General features: G+C 40.6%; 1 protein-coding gene across 2 annotated transcripts in view; it reads right to left on the bottom strand.

The window, feature by feature from the left end:
- The window catches only part of ORC1 (origin recognition complex subunit 1), a 33373-nt gene that overhangs the window by 9828 nt on the left and 1596 nt on the right, over positions 1 to 21949 (bottom strand). The window contains exons 2-15 of one of the 2 annotated variants that reach the window (XM_024739363.1): positions 19514 to 19609; positions 18653 to 18727; positions 17865 to 17961; positions 17088 to 17215; positions 15353 to 15531; positions 13868 to 14186; positions 7225 to 7594; positions 6219 to 6323; positions 5414 to 5609; positions 2882 to 2979; positions 2209 to 2310; positions 1615 to 1786; positions 758 to 865; positions 340 to 489 (exon numbers count right to left, since the gene is read on the bottom strand). In XM_024739363.1, the coding sequence (XP_024595131.1) occupies positions 340 to 489; positions 758 to 865; positions 1615 to 1786; positions 2209 to 2310; positions 2882 to 2979; positions 5414 to 5609; positions 6219 to 6323; positions 7225 to 7594; positions 13868 to 14186; positions 15353 to 15531; positions 17088 to 17215; positions 17865 to 17956 (2019 nt within the window). In that variant the 5' untranslated portion in view covers positions 17957 to 17961; positions 18653 to 18727; positions 19514 to 19609. Of the gene's footprint in view, positions 1 to 339; positions 490 to 757; positions 866 to 1614; positions 1787 to 2208; positions 2311 to 2881; positions 2980 to 5413; positions 5610 to 6218; positions 6324 to 7224; positions 7595 to 13867; positions 14187 to 15352; positions 15532 to 17087; positions 17216 to 17864; positions 17962 to 18652; positions 18728 to 19513; positions 19613 to 21949 lie in introns of both variants that reach the window. The other variant, XM_024739362.1, reaches the window with a different exon arrangement.

The raw sequence follows: 21949 nt of genomic DNA on the forward strand, positions 1-21949 counted from the left end.
AGGTCCACAAGGGCAGAGACTGTGTCTGCCCCATTCACAGCCATACTCCGTGCATCTAACACTGCCTGACAAGGGTAAGCACTTAAGTAGTTTTTTAAATAATTAAACCTTTAGGGTTCTGTGCAGTTTAAGAGGGCAGAGGTAGCAGAACACCAAGAAGATAGGTTTGCAGAAAGCCATGCAATGGTGACATATTTAATTCCAACTTAGTAATTATAAGAATTTCAGAAATCACATTTCTTACTTTTCCTATTTATTTTAGATTCCTATGTTTTCATTTTTGGAGAAATCCTTGGCCCAGCTTATGGGTCTGTAAGAACAGCTTGAGAATGGCCCTACCAGTCGGCTGGACACCCGGTTCATCATGATGCGCTCTGGCAGGTCCATGGTGTTGGCAATGGTCAGGACCACAAGCCGGGCCTCCTTGTGAGTGGGCCAGTCAAACAGATTGTACATTACGTCTTGTTTCTGAGTCCACAGAAGGTCGAGCTGCCAGGAGATGGAGAGAGACGCAGGGTCAACCACAGAGACGGGGCCCCGGAGGGAAGCCTGTTACCACTGCTTTAGCTTCAGGTGCTCTCAGGTCATACCACCAGCAAGGACATCAATGGACACATGCCTCTCACCACCAGAGAATGGGCCAAAGTGAAGGAAGAAGGGAGCCAGGACTTGCCGCCCGCCCAGTATTTGCTCCCGGAACATTGCAATCAAGTGCCACGCCACTTCCTCTCCAGTCCTTCTGTGGGCACCTCCTTACCTCATCCACAAGCAGCACAGTGGTTTCCTGAGAGGACCCTCGAGTGCGGAATCGCTTAGCCAGCAGTTCTGCCGCGTGGTGAGCTGTAGCCCTGTGACCCGTCAGCTTCTGCATTGCGGTGGGGCGGGGCGGGTGGGGGAATGTGTGGTGAACTGTAAGGACTTTACTCCCCTGGGCTTAAAGTTAAATCTGCATATAGAGGAAGCTATTCACCCTGAGGACTTCAGTATCCTACCCTCTGCCTTCCACTGGAAGGAGGAGAGAAGGCAACAAGAGACAATAGTGTTTGAAATGCAAATGAGCCACAGGCTGGCCCCAGAAACCCCTACAAAATCATTAGTGTATGACTGTAACTGGACGTTGCTTGTTCCAAGATAACGGCTAATGAATGAAAAAGTGAGATGCAAACTTCGGCCTACCTCTGACCCCTTTTCCGGTTTGCCACAATGCCTGCTGTGTACAAATGGTTTTCACCATGTTGGTAAGTACTAGCTTCCAGAAATTCCTATCCAGCTCCTAGACTTCAAGGTCCTTGAGGGTAGGAATTCTGCCTTCTTTGTCCTTGCTACCTCTACACAAAGGACACTGCTTGGCAAGTTGTGAACATGTAATATGCACAAAATTAAGTAAACCTTTCCCTTTTCATGTGCCACCCAGAAACTGTATTTTCCAAAAAGCCCAAACAGGGGAATCCCTGGCAGTCCAGTGGCTGAGACTCCGTGCTTTCACTGCCAAGGGCCTGGGTTTGATCCCTGGTCGGGGAACTAGGATTCTGCAAGCCGTGGGGCCAAAAAAACCCAAAGACCAAAAGACAAACCAAAAAAACCGAAACAAAAAGCCCAAACAGCGTTGCTCACCTGCAAGATTTGCACATAGACTTGGTGGGGCTCTGTCAGCTTCATGCCATTGACCTCAATGTATTGAAAGGGAGGAACATCATTTGCTTGGGATGCCTGCTGCAGGCAGCGTATCACCTCGTGTACAGTGGCAGTCTTCCCTGTCCCAGGGACCCCGGAGATGTACATGCACCTGGGGCAAGAAGAGAAGACCCCGGGCTGGGTCTGTGCAGCTGCCTTACGCTATCATCAGTTATGAGTATGAGAATGTGTGCTGAAGGAAGGACAGAGGCCCCTGAAATGTGGAGGTGGGAGCAGTAAGGACCATCCTTGGAAGCTGATCAGAGCAGGACCTGTTTATATAGAACCATTCATTCTATAAGCAATGCTGTATGCCAAGTGCCCACCCAAAAAAGGCCAGTGTCATTTTCTCTGTAAGACAGAACTCTATAGAATTACTTTGACAACAAAAACTGCTTCAGAAGCATAGGCTTCAGCAATGGCCTTGCCTGTTCTGACACCAGGGAAAGACCGCTCGGGTGAACTACAGCACCTGAGGTGGTACGCTAGCAGGGCCTTCTGCCCTGAGCATCCTGCTTCCTCAACATGACTCACCCTCCAGTATGGTCAAGGAGTTTGCTTTCCACAAAGTTGTATATGTCCTGGAATTCCTGTTCCCGACAGGGAAGAGACGCAGGTACAGCAGAAACATGCAGCCTAAAGTTGGTGGTAAATGAGGGAAAAGGAGGACTTTAGAAGCATTTTACTATCTACTCAATAATAAATGGAAAAGATTTATCTATAGTTTCTATTTGAAACCTTAATCTCACATCCAAGGGAATGCCTTCATTCTTAAACTTCTTCATTTGGCCTTTCTCTACCCAGACAAATCACCCAACTCAGTGCTTCTAACTAAGAGTACATATCACCTGGGGAGGTTCCTCAAATCACATGGGTGGACCTCATCCCACACGAGATTCTGATTCAGCTGATTTCTGGCAGGATCTAGGCTTATGTATTTTGAAAAAGTCCCCACGCAGTTCTAAAGGGTACTGCAACTGAGAAGCAGTGTCCTGACTCATCACCTTCCAACCCTGAGAAAGTGGTGGCAGTGGACTGCAGACTCCTCCCAGAGCCTGTCCACAGTAGCTCACCCAGACACTGCTTGAGGTCTCTTCTTTCTAGACACACACGTTCATCTTACTCTCTACCTTTATTATGTACACCAATGACTACAAAGCACTCCCAGTTCATCTGAATGAAAGCAGGGGCCCCCAAGCGGCGTCACCTCAGCCGGGCCTCCTCCAGCACATTGGCGGGCTCCTGGGCAGCCAGGTTTCGGCTGCGGATCCGGGGAGTAGCGTGACGTGGTGTTCTGGGCTCGGGCTGTATTCAAAAGAGAGAACATTTAGATAATCAACAAGGACCTACTGTAGAGCAAAGGGAACTCTACTCAATATTCTTTAATAACCTATATGGTAAAAGAATCTGAAAAAGAATGGACATATGTATATGTATAACTGAATCACTTTGCTGTACACCTGAAACTAACACAACACTGTAAATCACCTATACTCCAAAATAAAAAAAGAGAGAGACAGAACATATTTCAGAAGGAAAAAACAAAGCAAAACTCCATCCAGGATGCATCAGCAAATCTGATTCATGATGAGCTGATAAAAAGAAGAGAGGTAGTGAATTCCTCTTAGTTCCTTCCTGTATAAATTACCAAGATTCTCCCTTTCTCGCCTACATTACACATACATTTTGTTCATCGTCCAAACACAATTTCTTATTTCTAATTTACTATAGTATTAGGATTTGAAAACAATGTCAGTCTGAGGAAAGAATGAATAAAAGTATGGATTAAATACTTTTCAAAGTAAAATACTATCTTCAAAGAAAGGCAAATTATTAAAAAATCCTAAATACTCTGCCCAAATAGGGTACAGTAGCAGGCATAAACTGGGTTTGATTCATAAGATCCTCCTCTATTCCGCCCCCACGAGTTACATTCACTGATTAAAATAAAAAAGCATCTTTAAAAAATATAAATAAAAAAGATCTTCCTCTAGCCTTCTTTGAAAATCTTTAGCTCAGAACTTCCACGATCCACTACACAGTACTTGAAGAAACCTCCCCAGATTCTTCCACTTCAAACCATAGGGTCATTCAGTTTAGGCCCACAAACCGATTTCACCATTCTCTTTTTTTCCTTGCTGCTGGCTCATTAGAGCAGGCCTGCTACCCAGTAGTATTCATGGTGTTTCCACAAAGCACTCCCTTTTGTGGGGGCATTTCACCTACCCACCCTCTGCTTGTAGCCAAGCTATAAAGTGATAGTCTCTACACCTCTTCCCAAACGCAGAACAGCATTTAGACCCTGTTAACAGCTTAACATCTATTAACTCTGGAGAAAACAGAAAAATAATAACAAACCTTGCTGAGAAGGTTTTTTTTTTTAAGAAAAAAAGGTGGACTTCTGACTTCTTATTATGCTAAAGAGGCCCCCCACCCCGCCCCTAAATCCCTTCTTCTGGGTGGGACCCAGGAGATGCAATCAAACCAGATCATCCAGGTGAGCTATTCTACAAGACTGCCTCGTCCAAAGCCGATCTATTGGATTTCCTTCCCTAAAGGTCTTTTCTTTGACTTCAACCCAAGCCCAATCACATTTTTCTTGATATGGGAAAATGGAGATCAGCTTTAGAAAGGTCCCTAATTAGGCATTTCTAAATTGTTCTGAAGAACAAGATGCTCCACGAAAAATTTTTCCTAATATACTAATGCCCTCACAATAACATTAATAAGTTAATGGTCTTGAGAAGTCATGTGATAATGAAACCAATTTAACTTTGTTTAATCCAAACATTTCTCAAACATGTTTGAACACAGTAAAACCCTCTTTTCTTAATAGCTTTCAATGCTCTGCTAAAGTTCCACAGAAAGCAGAGAAACATCCATTTACCTCTTCCATGTTTCTGTTACACAATTCATTACCAAAACCTAGTAGTGCTCCCTATTCCTCAAGTGCATTGAGTGGCACAACAAAACCAATGACACGGCTCAGCAGCCCTGGATTCAATACCCACTGAGCCCTGACTACACACAAAGCCCTCTGCCAGCTTTCAAGGGAAATGCAAAGACGAGGAGTCCGTTCTTACAGTTCTTGTCCTTCCCTCAGGCAGTCTGGCTCTTGGCCATTTGGTTCCGTATCTTAAAAGGAACTTGGACTCAAATTTTATCACTGTCTACTAGGTTCATTTTCAGTCCTAGGGTTCACGTAGAACCTTTCCTCCATGAATACACAGGGAACTCTACTCAATACTCTGTAATAACCTATATGGAAAAAGAATCTAAGAAAGAATGGATATATGTATATATATATAACTGAACCACTTTGCTGTACACCTGAAACCCAACATTGTAAATCAACTATACCCCAATATAAAATAAAAATTAATTTAAAAAAAAAAAGAAAAAGAACCTTTCCTCCATGAATACACAGGGAACTCTACTCAATACTCTGTAATAACCTATATGGAAAAAGAATCTAAGAAAGAATGGATATATGTATATATATATAACTGAACCACTTTGCTGTACACCTGAAACCCAACATTGTAAATCAACTATACCCCAATATAAAATAAAAATTAATTTAAAAAAAAAAAGAAAAAGAACCTTTCCTCCATGAATACTCCAAGTGGCATAGCTTTGAATATGACAGACCTATGGTCAAAACCCAGCTGTTATTAGTTGTGTGACCTCAGTCACCACAATTTCTAAATTACGAGAAATAAACCTAAAAGAACCTTACGGTTTTCTTTGGTGTCTTGGAGGGGGTCTGTAAGGATGACTTCATGGAAGAGCGTAGGTTCCTGGACACACTGCTGGGTGTTCTCCTTGGAAGAGGGGGTGTGGAAGCCTCTTCCTCCTCACTGTCAGAGTCTGAAATCTCGGCTACCGGCAGAAACTCTTCATCTTCTTGGTCACTTTTACTATTACCTAAAAACCTGAATGGTAGGACACATTATTTTCTGATATTTGATGTCTGAAGTCTACATAAGAAGCTCCTAACAGATCAGTGTGGATTCGAGGTATTGCAGAGTCTCTCCTGCAACCGAGCAGTTTCAGATGTGCTCCTCTTCTTGGGCTCTTGCTACCGGGAAGCTCTATTAAGGGCTTTATTTATATTATCTCATTAAACACTGCAAAACTTTGTGACTTGTTTATTATTATTCCCATTTTATAGATGAGGAATCCAAGGCTTAGAAAGGTTAAGTAACCTTCCCAAGGTTACACAGATAGTAAATGGCAAAGCCCAGGTTCAAATCCAAGTCTATCAGAATCAAAGTTCATGCTCTTAGGCACCGCACTAACAGTCTTGCTGGGTGTGATGACTATGGGGCCCTGGGAGCCACCTAAGGCCAGGGCAGTGTTTCTTGCCTCTTTCAAACTATGACGTTTATGTGAAATTAACATAATTCCAGACATACTAGGTAAAGAAGAATTTCCATGGATTAGCAAACAACAAACAAGAAATAAAAAGAGGATTTAAGAAATAGGATTATAGATTTCACAAATGGCAGGATGTTTTTATGCCTGCCAAGCAGCAGTCTTACCTAAGCTGCTGCCTAATCCGATTCAAAGTCAAGAGAGAGCTCTTTCTGCGGATACGAGGACGAGGAGTAGAGGTAGCTTCATCCTGAACTGGTTCTTTGGTCTCCCTGCAAGATACCACAGCACGGTTATGGGAAGCAGTTTGGGGCACCAGGGATCAGCAGCGGGACTAGAAGATAGTCAGGTGGCCTGACTGGCTCCTATTCTTTCTGCAGCTACTTTGGAAGGAGCTAATCACACTGTGCTAAAAAGTTTGTAACTGAAGTTTGACTCAAACCCAGAGATTAAAGTTTGCCAAAAGCTTATCATTTACATCAGACTCATCACCTCTCCCAACTAGAGATCAGAACATACTAATTCTAGGCAGAGTTTCTTATCCTTTTTTAATTTCTGACATATCAATGAATTTACTGTCCACTCAAGGTTAGCAGAAATGCAGCCATATTTTCAATACAAAGCATTTATCAAGCAAACTAGGTAAGCCAGGTGCTGCAGTTTCTGAGCAGGAAACATTGCAATTTCAGGCTTGTCACATTCCCTGTGCGGCCCATTATTTATAAACATTGCCCAATGTCAAACTGCAGAGGTTTTTCTAGATGCATTATCTTCTGGTACTGTATGTATTGGAAAATGGCTTCCAGTTTAAAAGAAAAAAAACCCAAAACCCTAAGAAAATCACTGTTAAAATGTGGCAAAGAGCCACAGCAAGTAATGAAATCCAGGACTGTGAAGCAGTTCAGGTTTGGGAAATTACCTTCTGGAGCCGTGATCCCCAAAGGACAGCTGGGTATATCAGAATCACCCAAAGAGCATCTCAAAATGCAGATTCCTGGGCCCAACGCTTGGAGGTTGATTTCCTACATCTAGGGAAAGGCTCAGAAATCTGTATTTTGGAAAAGCTGGTGATTCTGTGACACAGGCAGATTTATCAGCTGTGACCCACACTTTTCACATCATGTGAAGGATCTCAGTTTGCTCTGTGGGAGGCAGGGAAGCATCCCCAGTTACCTCTTTTTGATGTTTTCTGGTTTCAGAATCACAGAAGGCACCACCAAGGATTTCTGTCCCCCCCTGACAGGAGTAAATGTTCTTTCTTCACTAGTCTCTGTCGTTTTCAAAGCTGGGACTCGAGTTCTCAGGATCATGCAACCATCAGGTGAAGCCTTCTTGTCATCCTTGGCCCAACACTGCTGAATCTCTCCAGCTTTCTCTGGAGTTTTCAGAGCTGCAGACGAGTTCTGAGGACCATCAGGCTGAGACCTCTTTGAAGGCGAGGTGATCTCAGAGAAGGCCACTTTCCATTTCATTCTTCCAGGAGACTCCAACGAGGCCCATGAAGCCTGCTGGGAAATCCTAGTGTTATGTGTCCTAGGGAAACCTAAGTTCAAGAGAAATCACCATAGACAATGTGTGAATTTTATAACTAGCACTACAGACACCCCTAATATCTTTATAGATAAACTCATTCACTGAGTGATACAAAGACATGAGTTATCCATATTTTGAATTATTCTATGCTTTCTTTTCCTGCACCAGGTAGCTCTTATTATTTTTAGTCTCTCTCTTAAATTCTATGAGTAATTTTGCTAGCTAGAACCATAAGTCAACAGTTAAATCAGCTTTTATAGATAAATGTTCAGGTCAGGTTTTCTATGAAGTAATCTACCAGAAGAGTGGTTCTCAACCAGGGTGATACTGCACATCCTCAGGCCCCATTCAACAGCATCTGAAAAAATTTATACCAATGACTCTGTTGAGTAATACCAAGTCCTAGATTTTTCTTAACCCAGATTATATCTACCAACAGAGAGAAGATGGGTCCCCGGGGGTGTGGGGGTGGGGGGGTAACCACAGAGCCACATTTGGATCTGCTCCTCTCTCACCATGACCAAAGGCACCAAGAACCTGGACATTCATTCACAGATAGCAATTGAGCTATTAAAAGATATGTGGGACTTCCCTGGTGGCTCAGTGGTTAAGAATCTGCCTGCCAATGCAGGGGACATGGGGTCGATCCCTGGTCTGGGGAGATCCCACATGCTGCGGAGCAACTAAGCCCGTGCACCACAACTACTGAGCCTGCGCTCTAGAGTTCGCAAGCCACAACTACTGAGCCTGCACACCACAACTACTGAAGCCCACATGCTCTAGGGCCCGCATGCCGCAACTACTGAGCCTGAGAGCTGCAACTACTGAAGCCCACGTGCCTAGAGCCCTTGCTCTGCGACAAGGGACGCCACCGCAATGAGAAGCCCGTGCACCACAATGAAGAGAAGCCCCCGCTCGCTGTAACTAGAGAAAGCTCACATGCAGCAACGAAGACCCAACACAGCCAAAAGTAACAGGGCAGATGATACACATAAACGTCTATAGTATGAAGTTTAAAAATTGTCCTAAAGCACCTAATGCTAATAAACATGGCTTTTGAGACAGACCGTGAAAGAAAGGCAAAATTTCAACAGAGTTGAAAGGGAAAGGAGGGGAATAAGTGAAGAGAATAAATGAGATTGATGTGAGCTAAGGCAACGAGGCAGGAAAGCACTGGGCAGAGGAGTTCACTTTAGTCACAGCACAGGGTGTGTGTGGAATAGCTGCAGACAAGGTAAGAAGTCATCTAGTACCTGTGTGGTAAATATGAGGGTAACTCATGTCTAGATTAATGTAAAAATGTCCCAAAGTCCTAGTCTCCCTCATGCCTCATTTCCCCATCTTTCTGTCAAAAACAATCCAAAATATTTTCATCGTATCTGCCTCGTCTAATTATGTAACTGTGTCAAGTTTAAATTTTTTACCCTAACTTTCAAGGTCCTACAAAATCAACAGTGAAAAAAACACTCAATTATTTCTAAATGGTGGTATTACAAATTATTTCTCTAGTAGTCTTCTGCATTTCCAAAATGGTTTATATGTTTATATTCAGCTCCTAAACATTTGTATTCTTGATAGCGTCTACTAAGGAGCTATCAAGAATGCAAATAACTTATACTCAATGAACTTGGCACATAAACAGAAAAATTAAGGATACATAATAGGATGAGGATGAGCTCTCAGAACAGCCATGGATGGAGTAGCTTTCAGATATATCATTAGTGAAAAAAGTTAAAATGGAAAAGAATACACCCAGTATAATACCCTACTGGGTAAGAAAGAATGGGAAATAAAACTATAATAAAATAAAAATTATATGCATGTTTGTATATGACTGTGTGTATATATGTCTGTGTGTGTTTTGATTTATCTGTTGATTTTTGCAAAAACCAAAGGAAAAATAAACCAGAAACTAATAAAATTGATTACCTACAAAAGATGAGGTAGAAACAGGGAGGAAGGGTAAAGAAAGGAATGGGGCTTATCTGAGTACACTTGTCTTAAATAGTTTTGACTCTTTAACTATGCTAATGTTTTAAATGTTTTGAAAATCAATCAAAGATGGGAAAAGCCCTAAAATTAAACAGAAATGAAAGAACCTAACTATATATCACCAATAAAATAACCATTGGTGGAAGAAAAAAATTTAATCAAAGTAACGTTACTCCCTCAGTGGAATATATTCTAAAGGCATAAAAACTGCAAATCAATTTTGATTTGGAATTATGGAATGTGGGAAGGATGGAAAGAACCCCATAGTATAGATTAGAAGTACGAGTATGAATTTAAGAGTTTCAACATTATATTATAACATATATATATATAAAAGGATCTAAAAGCAATGTCACCTTAGTAGCTAAGCTCTTGAAGAGTTAGCTAATTACAGGGCTTAACATCACTAATCATTAGAGAAATGTAACAATGACATACTACCTCACACCCATTAGCATAGCTACAATCAAAACCACAGAAAATAACAATATAAAACAACATAATAATAACAAGATCTAAATAGTTGGTGACAATGTGGGGAAATGGAACTCTTGTGTGTTACTGATAAGAATGTAAAATGATGCAGCTGCTATGGAAGAGTATGGTGGTTCCTCAAAAAATTAAACAGAAAGGAAATTTTACCCCAAATAGCCAAAGCAATCTTAAGAAAGAAAAACAAACCTGGAGGCATCACAATCCCTGATTTGAAACTATATTACAAAGCTACCGTAATCCAAACAGTATGGTTTTGGCACACACAGATTGATGGAACAAAATAGAAAGCCCAGAAACAAACTCACATATATATGACCAATTAATTTACAACAAAGGAGCCAAGAACATACAATAAGGAAAGGACAGACTCTTCATTAAATGATGCTGGAAAAATTGGACAGAAGAATTGAAACATGCAGAAGAATGAAACTGGACTACTATCTTACATCATACACAAAAATTAATTCAAAATGGATTAAAGACTTGAATGTAAGGCTTGAAACCATACAACTCTTAGATGAAAACATAGATGGTAATAAGCTCCTTGACATGGATCTTGATGATGATTTTTTGGATCTGACACCAAAAACAAAGGCAACAAAAGTAAAAACAAACAAGTGGGACTACACCAAACTAAAAAGCTTCTGGACATCAAGGAAACCACCAACAAAATAAAAAAGCAACCTACTGAATGGGAGAAAATATTTGCAAATCAAATATCTGATAAGGGGTTAATATCCAAAGTATATCAAGAACTCATACAATAGCAGGAAAACAAACAATGAGACTAAAAAATGGACAGAGGACCCAAATAGACATTATTCCAAGTGAAGCTATACAGATGGCCAATAGGTACATGAAAAGGTGCTCAATGTCACTAATCATCAGAGAAATGAAAATCAAGATGAAGTATCACCTCACACCTGTCAGAATGGCTATCATCAGAAAGAAAACAAATAACAAGTGTTGGCAAGGATATGGAGAAAAGGGAACCCTTATGCACTGTTGGTGGGAATGTAAATTGGTGCGGCCACTATGGATAACAGTATGGAGGATCCTCAAAAAGCTAAAAATAAAACTACCATATGAGGGACTTCCCTGGTGGCGCAGTGGTTAAGAATCCGCCTGCCAATGCAGGGGACACAGGTTTGAGCCCTGGTCCAGGAAGATCCCACATGCTGCTGAACAACGAACCCCGTGCACCACAACTAATGAAGCCAGCGTGCTCTAGGGCCCGTGTGCTGCAACTACTGAAGCCCACACACCTAGAGCCTGTGTTCCGCAACAAGAGAAGCCACCGCAATGAGAAGCCCATGCACCGCAACGAAGAGTAACCCCCACTCACCGCAACTAGAGAAAATCCACGCGCAGCAACGAAGACCCAATGCAGCCAAAAATAAATAAATAAATTTATTTAAAACAAACAAAAAACTACCATATGATCCAGCAATTCCACTTTTGCATACTTATCTGAAGTAAACAAAAACACTAACTTGAAAAGACAAATGCACCCCCATGTTCACTGTAGCATTATTTCCAATAGCCAAGATATGGAAACAACCTAAGTGTGCATCAATGGATGAATGGATAAAGAAAATATGGTATGTGGGACTTCCCTGGTGGTCCAGTGGCTAAGATTCCGCGCTCTCAATGCAGGGGGCCTGGGTTCAATCTCTGGTCAGGGAACTAGATCTCTCATGTCACAACTAAGAGCTAGCATGCCATAACTAAAGATCCCTCATGCTGCAACTAAAGATCCCACATGCTGCAAATAAGATCCCATGTGTTGCAGCTAAGACCCACGGAGCCAATTAAATAAATAAATATTAAAAAAAAAAATGAAGCCAATCTTACATAAACTTTAAAAAAATAAAAGAAAATGTGGTATGTATATACAATGGAATATTACTCAGCCATAAAAAGGAAGGAAATCCTGTTATTTGTGACACAGATAGACCTTGAGGGCATTATGCTAAGTGAAATAAATCACACAGAGAAAGACAAATACCATAGGATTTCACTTATATATGGAATCTAAATTAAAAAACAAAAACAAAAATGAAAACCAAGCTCATAGATACAGAGAACAGATTGGTGGTCGTCAGAGGCAGTGGTTGAGGAATTGGGCAAAATGGGTTAAGGTAGCCAAAAGGTACAAACTTCCAGTTATAAAATAAATAAGTCATGGGGATGTAATGTACAGCATGGTGACTACAACTAATACTGTGTTGCATGTTTGAAAGTTGCTAAGAGAGTAAATCTTAAAAGTTCGCATCACAAGACAAAAAACTGTAACTATGTGTCATGACAGATGTTTCTTTTTTTTTTAAATTGAAGTATAGTTGATCTACATTGTTGTGTTAGTTTCTGGTATATATCAGTTCTATACATATATATTCTTTTCCATTATGGTTTATCACAGGATGTTGAATATAGTTCCCTGTGCTGCCCAATAGAACCTCGCTGTTTATCTATTTTATATATAGTACTTTGTATCTGCTAATCTCAAACTCCTAATTTACCCTTCCCCCACCCCCTTTCCCCAATGGTAACCATAAGTTTGTTTTCTATGTCTGTGGATCTGTTTCTGTTTTGTAAATAATTTCATTTGTGTCATATTTTAGATTCCACATATAAGTGATGTTATATGGTAGTTGTCTTTCTCTGACTTACTTCACTTAGTATGATGATTTCTAGGTCCATCCATGTTGTTGCAAATGGCATTATTTCATTTTTTTATGGCTCAGTAGTATTCCTTTGTATACATATATATACAAATATATCACATCTTTATCCATTCATCTGTCAATGGACATTTAGGTTGCTTCCATGTCTTGGCTATTGTAAATAGTGCTGCTATGAACACTGGAGTGCATGTATCTTTTCAAATTAGAGTTTTCTCCAGATATATACCCAGGAGTGGGATTGCTGGATCATTATGGCAACTGTATTTTTAGTTTTTTAAAGAACCTCCATACTGTTTTCCATAGTAGCTGCACATATGGTGATGGATGTTAGTTAAACTTACTGTGGTAATCATCTCACAATATATACAAATATCAAATCATTATGCTGTATACATGAAACTAATATGTTATAATGCTAGATGTTAATTATATCTCAATTTTTTAAAAAAGGAAATTTTGACACATGCTACAACATGATGAACCTTGAGGACATTATACTAACTTTATTAAACCAGTCAGAAAAGAATAAATACTGTATGATTCCACTTATATGAGGTATCTGGAGAAGTCAAATTCAGAGACAAAAAGTAGAATGGTGGTTACCAGAGGATGGGGCACGAGGGAATGGGAAGTCATTGCTTAATGGTTGGAGAGATTGTTTCGGAAGATGATGGGGATGGTTATACAACAATGTGAATGTACTTAATGCCACTAAACTGTACATTTAAAAATGATTAAAATGGGGCTTCCCTGGTGGCGCCGTGGTTGAGAGTCCGCCTGCCGATGCAGGGGACACAGGTTCGTGCCCCGGTCCGGGAAGATCCCACATGCCACAGAGCGGCTGTGCCCATGAGCCATGGCCGCTGAGCCTGCGCGTCCGGAGCCTGTGCTCCGCAACGGGAGAGGCCACAACAGTGAGAGGCCCGCGTACCGCACAAAAAAAAAAAAAAAAAGATTAAAATGGTAAATCTTATGTGATATATATTTCAAGAGACGTCCAATTAGTACTTGGCTCACTGCTGCACTAACTCAATACTATAGCATGAATTAATATTTTATCATTTTCCTTTAGCCTCAGTATTGCCCACTGTGACCCATTTTGCACTTACTGCTGAGCTCCAGCCTCTTCCTTGCCCTTGGGGTGACAGGATGGGAAGGAGTTTGGCGAGATTTGGAGGTGGAGTGCCTTGATTCAATCCTTTTGACCACATGTTCTGCTGTGGTCCAAGAAGGGCTTTCTGTACTTTTAGTTTTGGCTTCCATGGACTTCTGGCATCTAGGGTTGCTTTCTTGTAGCTTATCCAACTGTGCAAATAGTTCTGGAGGTAGTGGTTTGAATTTTTTCTCATTCCAAGATAGTTTAACAAAGAATGTCTTCTCATTTTTCAGATCCATAGGTATCACTTCATCTGGGGCTAAAGCTACTACCTGAATTTAGGAAGTATGGATGATATAAAGAAATGAGGACCCAAAGAGTCAACGAAGGCTCTATGAGAGCTATGATTAAAGAGCATTTAAGTCTGCATTCTTACCTGGAACAATTACTTTTCTAAACAAAAGAGGCATAGACATGGCATAGCATATTTCCAGAGTCCTCCTTGCTGATATCCATATCTCATGTTTTGTTTTCTAGTCCATTCTATTCACCCATGCCAAGTTTTCCCATAAAAACTTCTCTAAGCGTGCCTCCCTGCTCAATAGTCTACAATGGCTACGCACTCTGCAAGATCAGATTACTTAAACTGATTTTCACTACCTTCTAAAATCTGACCCCACTTTACCTCCTGAGTGCTCAGTGCTCTTCAAAAGGGCTTCCCACCACTAGTCGAGCTTGGCTTGTCACAGTCCTGCTCATTTCCACCATCGTGCTCCTGCCTAAACATGCCCCCTACCTTTCCAAATCCACCCATCTTGCTGCTTCAACTTCTACGTCTGCCTTTCACCTCTTCACTCATTTAACTCAGAGATAAATTATTCTGTGGCACATGATATGCTGGGCCCATAGAGTGGAAAAATCTGACTATAGTCATGCCAAGCCATGGTCTCCCTGCCCTACCAACCACCTAGTCACCATGTGACCACACTTCACATCCGGATCTAATCCCATTTTGGGGGCCTGAAGTAGCCTGAGAAATAACCCATATCCTAGTCTCCAAACCAGTGTCTCAATTCAGCCTACAACTCTTTAAACCTGATTTATCATAAAATCTCATAACACACATTTGCCTCGAGCAATTACACTCTTTGTACTGATTCACTCAAGGTGAAGTCCTCATTTAAGCAAGGGTATTCAGCTTCAAAGTGCTTTATGCCTGCCACAATCACAGCTAAATATAATTTCCCACTGAGATACACCTGCTAATTCCTGCTCATCCCTCAGGTCACAACCTAATGTCACTTCCTCCAGGAGGCTCCTAACACATGGTAAGTGCTCTCAATAAATATTTGTTGTTGAAAGGAAGTAGGCAGGCAAGCAGAGAAGGTGACAAACAGGAAAAATGCGTTTCCGTGAGGTAAATGAGAGCCAGTAATAAGCTTAGGAATCAGCCAGAAATAAGCTTCAAGATAGAACTGAGGATCAAGGCATCACCTACCTGCACGTGGCCAATGATGGTCTCGGCATTAATGTTGCTGTTACAGGCAGGGTAATCATACCAGAATATCTCTTGTGCATCAGGCTTCCGGCCCAGCAAATGCTGTTTACAGACAGGGACTTCACAGAATCGGATAAACCATTGTACTCGAGCACGTTTCTTGGAATAAGGTTCAAAATCTAGGGAGGGATAGATGGAAAAGGTAAGGTTAAAGAAAATAAACATTATCTTAATCCTCACAGTAATCCTACAAGGTAGGTACTATGGCTGTCTCCCTTTTACCAGTGAAGTGATCACATTGCAGGGCCCTTAAATAATTTGTCAAAGGTCACAAGACCAACCAGCGGCAATCTGACTCCACCCAGCACCCACGTTCTTCTCACTTTGCTCCACATCCAAATGGTGCTATCGGTCATCACATAAATTGTAAAAGGCGTTTGAGAGGAGCAATTCTAATCACAGTTACTGAACAAATTTTGCAAATCAAAACAAAACTCCTAGCAAGACTCAGAGCATCAGCCACTGAGATGACTTCTGGCAAACATCTGCTTGCAATCTTCAGCTTTATCATCATAGTATACCATTAACATCACTCCATACCAGTGTTAGCTCCAAGTGAAAGGACATATACTCATTAGTGCCACCATCATCACTGCCTCTTCTCTTCCTTAGCTCTCTTCAGAGAAAGACTGAAGCCATCCAATGTAGCACAATACATGGTTCTAAAATCTATATACAAAGGCCCAAACCTCAAATATAAAAGCCCATCCTGCTGATGTCCTCTCCCTAGTGGATGTTAGTTTGATGAAGTTTTCCTCCATACTTGTTGAATATCCTCCCTATCTCTATAATGTAAAATACCTTCATCCACTCTATCAGTTCCTTCTTTTAGGCATACGAACTGCCACAGGACTAGGACTAACTTCCACATACTCCTCTCCTAGCTTTGGAAAGAAGCAGTTTTGTAATAGTTTAAATTACTATCCTTTTTCATCTTCCTTTTGGAGTTCCGCTCCATTCCCACTTTTCTGTGCTCTTCTCTGGTCTGCAGAGGGCTAACAGCTGAGAAAATCAGCTGCGGCTGTGAATGTGGCCTTGCAGGAACCAGTTCACACTACCTTCCCTTTTGCTCCTCTAGCCTTAAGGGTAGTACTGGCTTTCTGCACTTACTGATCTCTGGGAAACACCACTGTTTGCTTCTCCAGCCTTTTCAACACTTATACACAAGTCCCTCTGGGTAAATAAAACACCTAAAGCGTTTCTGTTTTTCTGACTGAACGTCAATCAAGTGATATACCTACCCAATCCAATTTACTGCCTCCCTAGTAAAAGTAACTTTGCATTTGCAAAATTACTAACTTCCTCATGCGAAAATTTAAGGACACGTCTCTACTAGAGTGCAAATCACCTATTATTTCCCTTCCTTCTTCTTCTTAAATCCATCCTTTCTCTCCACTCCAACAATCCTGCCTTAATGGCCATTCTTACCCCCTCCTAAAAATAATGCAAAAGCTAAATTCTTGAGCCCTCCATTCCCATTTTTAGCCAATATTGCTCTAGTGAGTAAGGATGTTCACTAGGTGGAAGAGGGTACAGCTGGTGCTTAAGTGAGCCCATAGGCACACCCTATATACTGCTATGAACAGAAGAATCAGTAACCACCCCTGTTCCCACCACGGAGCACTTCCCAATCATTAGTGACAAGGAATACTTTTCATTCCAGCCCCAAACTCACCATCTTCAAACAACTCAACCAATTTAGCAACATACGGATTTTCATCATCATCCCCTTCAATCAACACAAACTGTCCAACCTGGAGGTCAATCTCAGGCAAACGACCTTCTATTTTCACACTCATTTCTCTAGGAAATAACAGAGAAACATGTGAGGAAATCTCTTAGGGTGGGCCAAGCTCTTCAGACCCCTGGGCACAGAGGAATATGCTCTGTAACTAGAAAACCCCCTGAATAGTTTCTCTCTTCTGACCAATCCGACTAGAAACCAATTTACCAGTAAAATCACAAGCAAGAGTAGATAACATGAATTGAATGAATTGTTTTAGCATGGGTGATTAATCCAGAGGCCTTAGGATGAACCCTAACTTCTCTCAGTTATTGACAAAGAACAACAAAGGCTTCCTAAGACATGAAAGCCATCCAGTAAAAACATCAGATTGTTCAGAGATGTCTTGGGCTAAGAGGATGTAGTAACAACATCCATCCTACCCTGTTATCATGCAGAGTTAGACAGAACCTATCTTAAATAGATAAGACATTATCATACATATCAAATTTTATTAACCTGACATAATATCTTCCTGTATCACTAGCTGCTATATTTATGCTAACATCTTCTTCCATCAAACAAACCCACACCCTCTTACAATCAATTCATATTCACTGTCCCTCAATCCTCAACCTATAGTACCTAAAACACCCTGGATACAAGTTATTAACAGCTCAGCTTGAAGAAGCTATTAGTTTCAGTCCACCAAAGGACTCTATCACTCACTTGTAGGTTTGGTAGTGCAGTTTTCGATCCAATGGCTTGCCAATCCATGAATAAGTTTGTCTGGTCCTCAGCCTTGTAGGACGGTAGGCCATGGCTCCTGTGTAAAAGTCACTAACTCTGAGTTAACATGACATGCTCTGATGGATTCTAGGGAACAGTCCCTGCCTTCAATGGGTTCAGCCTTCTTTTCTGCCCCTGCTACACTCCCACACATTTTAGACTTAGGAAAAAAAAAACTTTTTTGAGGAAAAAGTCAAGCTCTATGAAGATCAAACATAGGCAATTCAGTATCATCTGGTACTCTGCCTTATCTCTTCCTATCCAGGGAAACAGAAAGGTCAATATGTAAAAAACTATAGATGTTTAGAAGTACTTACTAGGTACAAGACACAATGATAGATGTGAAACATCTAATAATGTGAAACTAAAAGACAGTGATACAGTAGTTCTAAGTATCTTTATAACATTTATAATCTAGGTAGGGATAAAATATAAACACACGAAAGGACAACTAACAGTGCAAAGAGCCAAGAGAAAGCCAGAGAGACTACTGCAAGGTAGAGGACCAGGCTTGTGACTGTTCAGGGAGGAACGATTTCTTAAAGGGGTTTTCTAAAATGAATGTTAAATAATGGGTAGCTATTGCTAAGATGGATGAAATGAGGGTTTCCAAGGGATGCAGGCAAAAACATGCAAGGGGCATTTGGGGGAATGGCAATGGATTTTATCAAATGTATCATTTCACTTACCTTAAAAACAAAACCAAACCAAACCCCAGGGTCACTAACCTGTACTGCTCTGGCAGTTGGAAGTGGTCTTTTTCTTTGCAGCTGATAGGTCCTAGATATTAATATTGTGAATAGCTGAAAAGAAACAACTATATTAAAGTACATGGGAAAAAAGACATTTTTACTGACAATTCTGAAATGAGAATGAAAAATCCAAACATATTTGACAATCCCCTTTACAATATGGAAGCTACAATCTATGAGTCCTAATAATAATGCCAACTCATTATCTTAAGTTTGTTATTAAGAAAACAATCCTTTCCTCTAAATTCAATGCTTTTCTTATAGAGCTAAAGTTTGACAAAACTGGGGTTTAAAAAAAATTTGTTTTTAATCCAGTCTGACAGAATTTCTCTGAATTACTGATAGAGGGACCAATAATTTCAGTCCATGTTGAAAACAACAGAATTAGAATAGCATTATTGACATCCTGATTAAATAATCTGGTTTCCTAAAGTCAGCAGCATTATGTCCTACATTCTACTTGGGAACATTCTGACCCATAAGATTTTCTGCTTTTAAAAAAGGTATTTTTTAATATAATTTGAGGAAACTAATTAGCAAAAAGAAGATACTGAGTCATTAGTAAATGCACAGCTTACAAATGATGCCTGAATGATTACTATTAAGAACATTTAGAGTATAATTCACAACATAGTGTTATTAAAATCAATCTAATTTTAATTAAATACATTGTAGAAATGAACAAACAGCAGACTGATGAGTTAAAACAAGTAGGAGACTTGTGCTCAAGTAAAAATGCATTTGGACTCATTATATCTAATAATCTTTTGGCAAAAAGTTAGTAAAAGTGTTTGAATCTCAATAAATGTTCAAGGAAATATATTAACTCTAACTTACCTTCAATATACGTTCCTTTTAATGGAAGATGTAACATGGAACTATCAGTAAACTTGTAACTTTTCACCTTTCCGCGATGAAATCAGGCAAAATAGGCTACTGAGATACAGACAAAAGATGCAAGTAAATAAGCTCCATCATTAAAAAAAATTGGAATATCACTGAGAGTGCTTTGTACTAAAGTGGAATCTCCCAACACATTTTCTACAATTCTCGAATAATCTAACTGCAGGATAAATGCTCTGATTTGTCACAGTGTCTATGATATTTGATAACACTGGCACAAGGATCGCACTTTTTCAAACTAAAAGCTGGCATACAGAAGGACTATCTCCATACTCCTAACGTACTCATGTATACCTAAGGTCATCAAATCCATGCTTTCAACGCCTTTAAATAGAAACCATATTTTAGTTACTAAAGCATGCACTCTCTTTCAAAAACTAAGCCAAGATAAAATTTAACACTCCTTTTCTAGATCATGAGCTGTGTTCACTGAGACCAGTATAAGCATATATGCGTGCAAAGGTGGATGATTTACCAAAGGGTGAGCAGGCAGGGGTATCGGAAGGCTCTCTGGGCCTGGACCACATAACCTGCCTCAACTCAGCCTGTCACTATGCTCCAGGCCTGCTTTTCCAAACCTCAAACAGACCAAGGTTGTTAGTGCCCTCAGACTTACACAGTTGCTGTTCTCTCTTCCTGAATATCTTTGCAGGGATGGTTCAGGTCTCAGCTCCAGTGAAACTTCCTCAGATAGGCCTTCACTGATACCCAATGGAAAGTTACTCGCCACCCCCTTATACTACTGCCTAAAGGTCATGTTCTATTGCACCGACCTATTATCAAAGCCATAAACATTATATTACTTTCTTATTTGTTGTACTTCCTACATCAGAATGTTAAATTCTAAAAGAGCAGGGATCTTGGGACCTTGTCCATAACTGCGTCCCCAGGGCCTAGGTTAGGACTTCACACATAATAGCTGAACAAATTAATGAATGAACTGGGTTTTTTTGTTTTTTAAATTTTTTGGCCGTGCCAAGCGGTATGTGGGATTTAGTTCCCCAACCAGGGATTGAACCCACACCCCCTGCATTGGAAGCATGGAGTCTTAACCACTGGACCGCCAGGGACGTCCTGAATGAACTGTTTGTAAAAAATCATTAGGACAATACCAAGTGTGGTAAGGATGTAGAGCAGCCAAAACTCTCATACACTGCTGGAGGGCATGTAAATTGGTAAAACCACTTTGGAAATTTGGCAGTATATACTAAAGCTGAACATATGCATATCCTATGACCCAGTAATTCCAACAGAATATACCCAACAGAAAAACAAACATATCATCAAAAGACATGAACCAGAATGTTCATAGCAGCACTATACAGCAATGAAATGAAACCACCAACCACAACTGCACACACGTGGGGAAAATCTCACAAAATAACAATGAGCTAAAGAAATCAGACGCCAAAAGAATACATACTATACTGATTCCATTTACACAAAGGTCAAAAACAGGTAAAAGTAACCTATGGTGTTAGAAGTCAGAATAGAAGGAAACCTTGGTGACTGAAAGGAAGCACAGTGGGGGAGTGGAGTGCTTCTGGGATGCTGGACATGTTGTTTCTTGAACTAGATGCTGGTTACACAGGTATGTTCTCTTCAAGAAAACTCACTGAGCTGTATATGACTTGTGCATTTTCTATATGCAGGTTGTTTTTCCATGAAAAGTTCAAAAATTAATCAGGAGTCCTTCTGAAGAGGCAGCATAAGGAAATCATAGTATATATCAGGCCTCTTTGCACTGTTACGCCACTTTCCTACCCTCGACCCAGCACTGCATCTCATCCACCGTAAGCAAAAAGGTTCCCCAACAGCGGTGATGAACGGAGTGGAAAGGCAGGCCAGACTTGGCCTAGCAAAGGCTTTGGCTTCTAGGAGATACCCACTACAGGCTCTTAATGTTGCAGATACCAGAAATCTGGAACATACACACTACCCAGTCCAGGAGCCACACCCAAGGAAAACAGATAAGGGAGTTGCAGTAAAAATAATGATAGCAGATATTTATTGATCCAATAAGACAGAGGTAGAACCAAAACTCTTGATACGTTTATCTCATTTAATCCTCACAATAATCCTAGAACAATGCTAGTCCATACTAAGTGCAAGGTAGGCACTCAGTAATAAATATTTGCTGAATAAAAGGTAGCTGCTATTAGCACTTCAAGATGGTAAGTTGTCCCAGTGTTATACAGGATAGCACATGCTTAATTCAAACCCCGAGCAGCTGGATTCCAATGACTGTGCTCTTAAGCACTTACCTTAGAACACCTTGTGTGAAAGTAGATAATGTTAATACATGTCTAAGACAGCTTGCTTCTGGTATGCTTATTACAATAAGCCAGGCTTCCCAGCCACTGACTGAAA

Source organism: Neophocaena asiaeorientalis, unplaced genomic scaffold (assembly GCF_003031525.2).
Source record: "Neophocaena asiaeorientalis asiaeorientalis breed wild unplaced genomic scaffold, Neophocaena_asiaeorientalis_V1.1 scaffold138, whole genome shotgun sequence".
Classification (NCBI taxonomy): domain Eukaryota; kingdom Metazoa; phylum Chordata; class Mammalia; order Artiodactyla; family Phocoenidae; genus Neophocaena; species Neophocaena asiaeorientalis.